Raw genomic sequence first — 3095 nt, forward strand, 5'->3', positions numbered from 1 at the left:
CGGTCTTGGCATTTCATTTAGCTGTAAATTATATTCAACCCGCCAAGGTGGCTAGTGAGAGTGGCTGCCGTACCGCCACAGCTGAAATCTACCCGCATTTGGCGGGTGTTAATGTCAAGCCCTGGTTGGTAAAATATCATGATAGTATCAGATCGATTTATCCTGTGATTCCCACCCCTAATAGTTATGTAATACTTGATGTACTGCTTAATGCTGCATATTTGTAATACTGCTGTGAGGGTGTTTCAAACACAACATCTATGGGATTGATGGTAAAAAAAAACAGCTCTTTTCACTGCAGTTATCAAGCTCACTATTTTCCCTCTCTTTTGAAAGTTGTGAAACTGTTACTGCATTTCTATTTTGCCATTTGAGCAAATGGTGACAATATTTAATGTACTCCTACAGTCACCACTATAAAAGTGAACTCAACTACGATGACTTCCACTCTGAGAAACCCAGAAATGTGAAAAGGGTCTATGAAGCTCAACATAAAAACTACACTATCACTGAAGTGAAGTCTAATGAGTATTCAGTTAATAAAGGACAACATAATGTTGCAACTAAATGATAATAGTTTAGAGTAAAAGATTTGTGACCAGAAGTGGAACTAAAGGGACCAAATGAGTGCTTGTCATGCCGTAAAGCCAGCCAATCATGAAACAGTGTCAAGCAGCCGCTCTGGAGAAGCTGCGCAGAAAGCACCAGTCAGCTGCTCGAGCCACTTACAGCACTTTGGAATTGGCATGATCTCACGTCAGACAACTTCTACCCAGAATGCACTGCTAAAGTAAGCCACTGACCAGTCTGTGCGTTGCTGCATGAAGTTGAACAAGCCTTTTGAGAGCACAGAAATATGATAGGGAGAACAAAGAAATATAACAAGTCAGATACAAGCAAGAATTGATGTCAGCTTTATTGAGGAACTTTCTTTTGCCCTTGAACCACCACAGGACCAAGTGTAGCCTTGCCTTCCCACTGAACACCTAGAGAGAGGAGAGCCAGGTTAGAGCAGTTAAGACGTCAAACGCAACCTTAAGAGCAAAAGTTACTAACCTCCATAGGGAGAAGCAGCAATTCCACCATCAGGACCACATGTTGAGTCACAGCAACCACAAACTTGGTCATTTCCATCAGCAGCAAACCACCTAAACCAAGACAAAGACACCACCTTCAACATGAGCAAAGGCAGCTTTAAAATAAGATAAAGTGCAACGTACCCATTGGCAAATGAACAGGATTTGTGCTGAGCGTCACTGGGTGCAGAAGCAATAGTTGCCTTCACAACACATGTTATGTAGATCTGCAAGGGATGACAGACACGTCAGAAAACCAAAGAAGATGGGAAGAGAAGTCGAATTAACTCATGATATGCGTAGTACATACAGAAGGACTGGAGCTCTCCTGGAACACGAACGCCTCCAGCTGGATCTGGACCTTGTCAACCTGGGACCGAGGCATGAAGCGGGAGCTGGAAGCTGTAGCCTTGGCATCCACAAAGCACCTGAAGACAAAGAGCAACTCAACTATAGAGAAAGTGAGCAACTAGACCCTAGCCATGACTGGTTAAAAAGCAACCAAAACGGCCCTATAGCATCAAGGGCCATGACCTTACCCATGATTCTCAATGAAGGAATATCTCGGAAGGGAGTTCACATCAGGCCCTTGAGTGGCCACACAGCTGTCCACAAACACACGCAGAGGCACATGATTGTACTGCTTCACAGATGCCTCAATGTTAATAATGCCACCCAGGAAATAGAGGGATGAAGGTCTCTGACTGGACCAATCATCTGCAGAGAAAGGGGGAACATTTTAGAAAAATAAAAAATAAATCCTTATTCTTGTTTATCAAAAACCTGTACCAACCCATCATAAGCTTCAGGGAAAACACCAAGACTTCTTCACCAACCTCCGTTGAGGCATAAGGGACCCATGTTGGCCTCAAGGCATCACTGCTTACATTCTGAAGCCTGTGGTTCATTAAAGGACCCATTAAATGGGCTCCCCGTTGCACGAGGGGAAGTGAAAGTCACAGACCACTTACCTTTGATAGTGGCATTGAACACCAACAACTGCACCCTTGACCCGGGTAATCGGAGTACCTGCAAGAGCCTCAGGGGTGTAGGTAAGAGAGAAGGTGTAGACAAGCTCATCCTCATTCATCTGGAAGAGATTGAAGTAGTTAAAACAACTGTTCCTCACTAAGATGATTGGGTGAACCACCCCTTTAAGAAAGGTTTATACCAGCTGCCCTGGCATTGCAAATACAACAGCCATGTGAACTGACACTCCTTGAGGACTTTGGATATCCTCAACTAGAATAAACAGATTCAGGAGTACTTACCATCTGCACGCTGTTGCAGTCCTGTAACTCATACTCAAAGATGAGCACCTTAGACTGAGAGTCCTGACCAACAACAGGACAGCCGCCTAAAGACAGGCCAGTTGGCTGGATCAAATGACCATTGCTAAACAAGTCCTGCTGAACCTCTACAAGAACCCGGTTCTCTCCGCATTGAACCGCTACGCTGCTGGGAGTCACGGGTTGCCTCAACTGGAAGTTCACCGCCAACTCGCTCTGCACCTCGGGAACAATGGGATACTTCCAATCCAAAGGCTTCACTGGACCCTGCAACAGCTGCTTCTCCTGAAGGCCAAAAGGCTCCTGTGCAAGGCCTCCGGAGGAAGAACCCAAAGGACTCTGAAACTGAGAAGACACTTGCAAAGTGTTCTGGAGCCCTGGAGGAGAAAGGGCCGGACTTCTGGAAGCTGGATCTGATTTCGGCCCCATGTTTCTTGGACTTTGACTGTATCTCAAACTTCCCCATGCATTAGGCAGATCAAATGCAACAATCACAACCACCACTAAGACACCTTTCAGAAACTCCATCATAGCAAACTTTGACACAAATGCCACAACACACACCAGTGCTTGGCTTGGCCATTTTGTACAGCATTGAGTGAAGGTGGCTCCTCCCCTTTTAGTTTAATTGATTACCTTTGATTCTCCTCTGGACCTGTAGAGTTTATCCATCTCTGGCACCCACAGCTCTGCGTTTTGTATGTCTGCGTTTACACTGGCACAAAAAAAT

At 45.2% G+C, this 3095-nt stretch overlaps 1 protein-coding gene across 1 annotated transcript; it reads right to left on the reverse strand.

Moving 5' to 3' along the window:
* Positions 1-915: 915 nt before the first annotated feature.
* Positions 916-2893, reverse strand: LOC137046391 (zona pellucida sperm-binding protein 3-like). The gene is made up of 8 exons (XM_067423584.1): positions 2348-2893; positions 2048-2166; positions 1870-1973; positions 1616-1793; positions 1387-1504; positions 1221-1303; positions 1057-1148; positions 916-986 (listed from the first exon to the last, which is right to left on the reverse strand). Exons 1-8 carry the CDS (start codon positions 2891-2893, stop codon positions 916-918), a joined length of 1311 nt encoding a protein of 436 aa, XP_067279685.1.
* Between the last annotated feature and the right edge of the window lie 202 nt (positions 2894-3095).

This window comes from Pseudorasbora parva, chromosome 18, assembly GCF_024679245.1.
Source record: "Pseudorasbora parva isolate DD20220531a chromosome 18, ASM2467924v1, whole genome shotgun sequence".
NCBI classification, from domain to species: domain Eukaryota; kingdom Metazoa; phylum Chordata; class Actinopteri; order Cypriniformes; family Gobionidae; genus Pseudorasbora; species Pseudorasbora parva.

Bases quoted from the DNA above. Each gene is read 5' to 3' on its own strand.
- LOC137046391 (XM_067423584.1), bottom strand. From the start codon at position 2,893: ATGGAGTTTCTGAAAGGTGTCTTAGTGGTGGTTGTGATTGTTGCATTT. The intron at 1,974-2,047 runs GTAAGTGGTCTG...AATGAACCACAG, and splicing joins GTTCAATGCCACTATCAAAG to GCTTCAGAATGTAAGCAGTG. The intron at 1,794-1,869 runs GTTGGTACAGGT...CTTTCTCTGCAG, and splicing joins TTCCCTGAAGCTTATGATGG to ATGATTGGTCCAGTCAGAGA.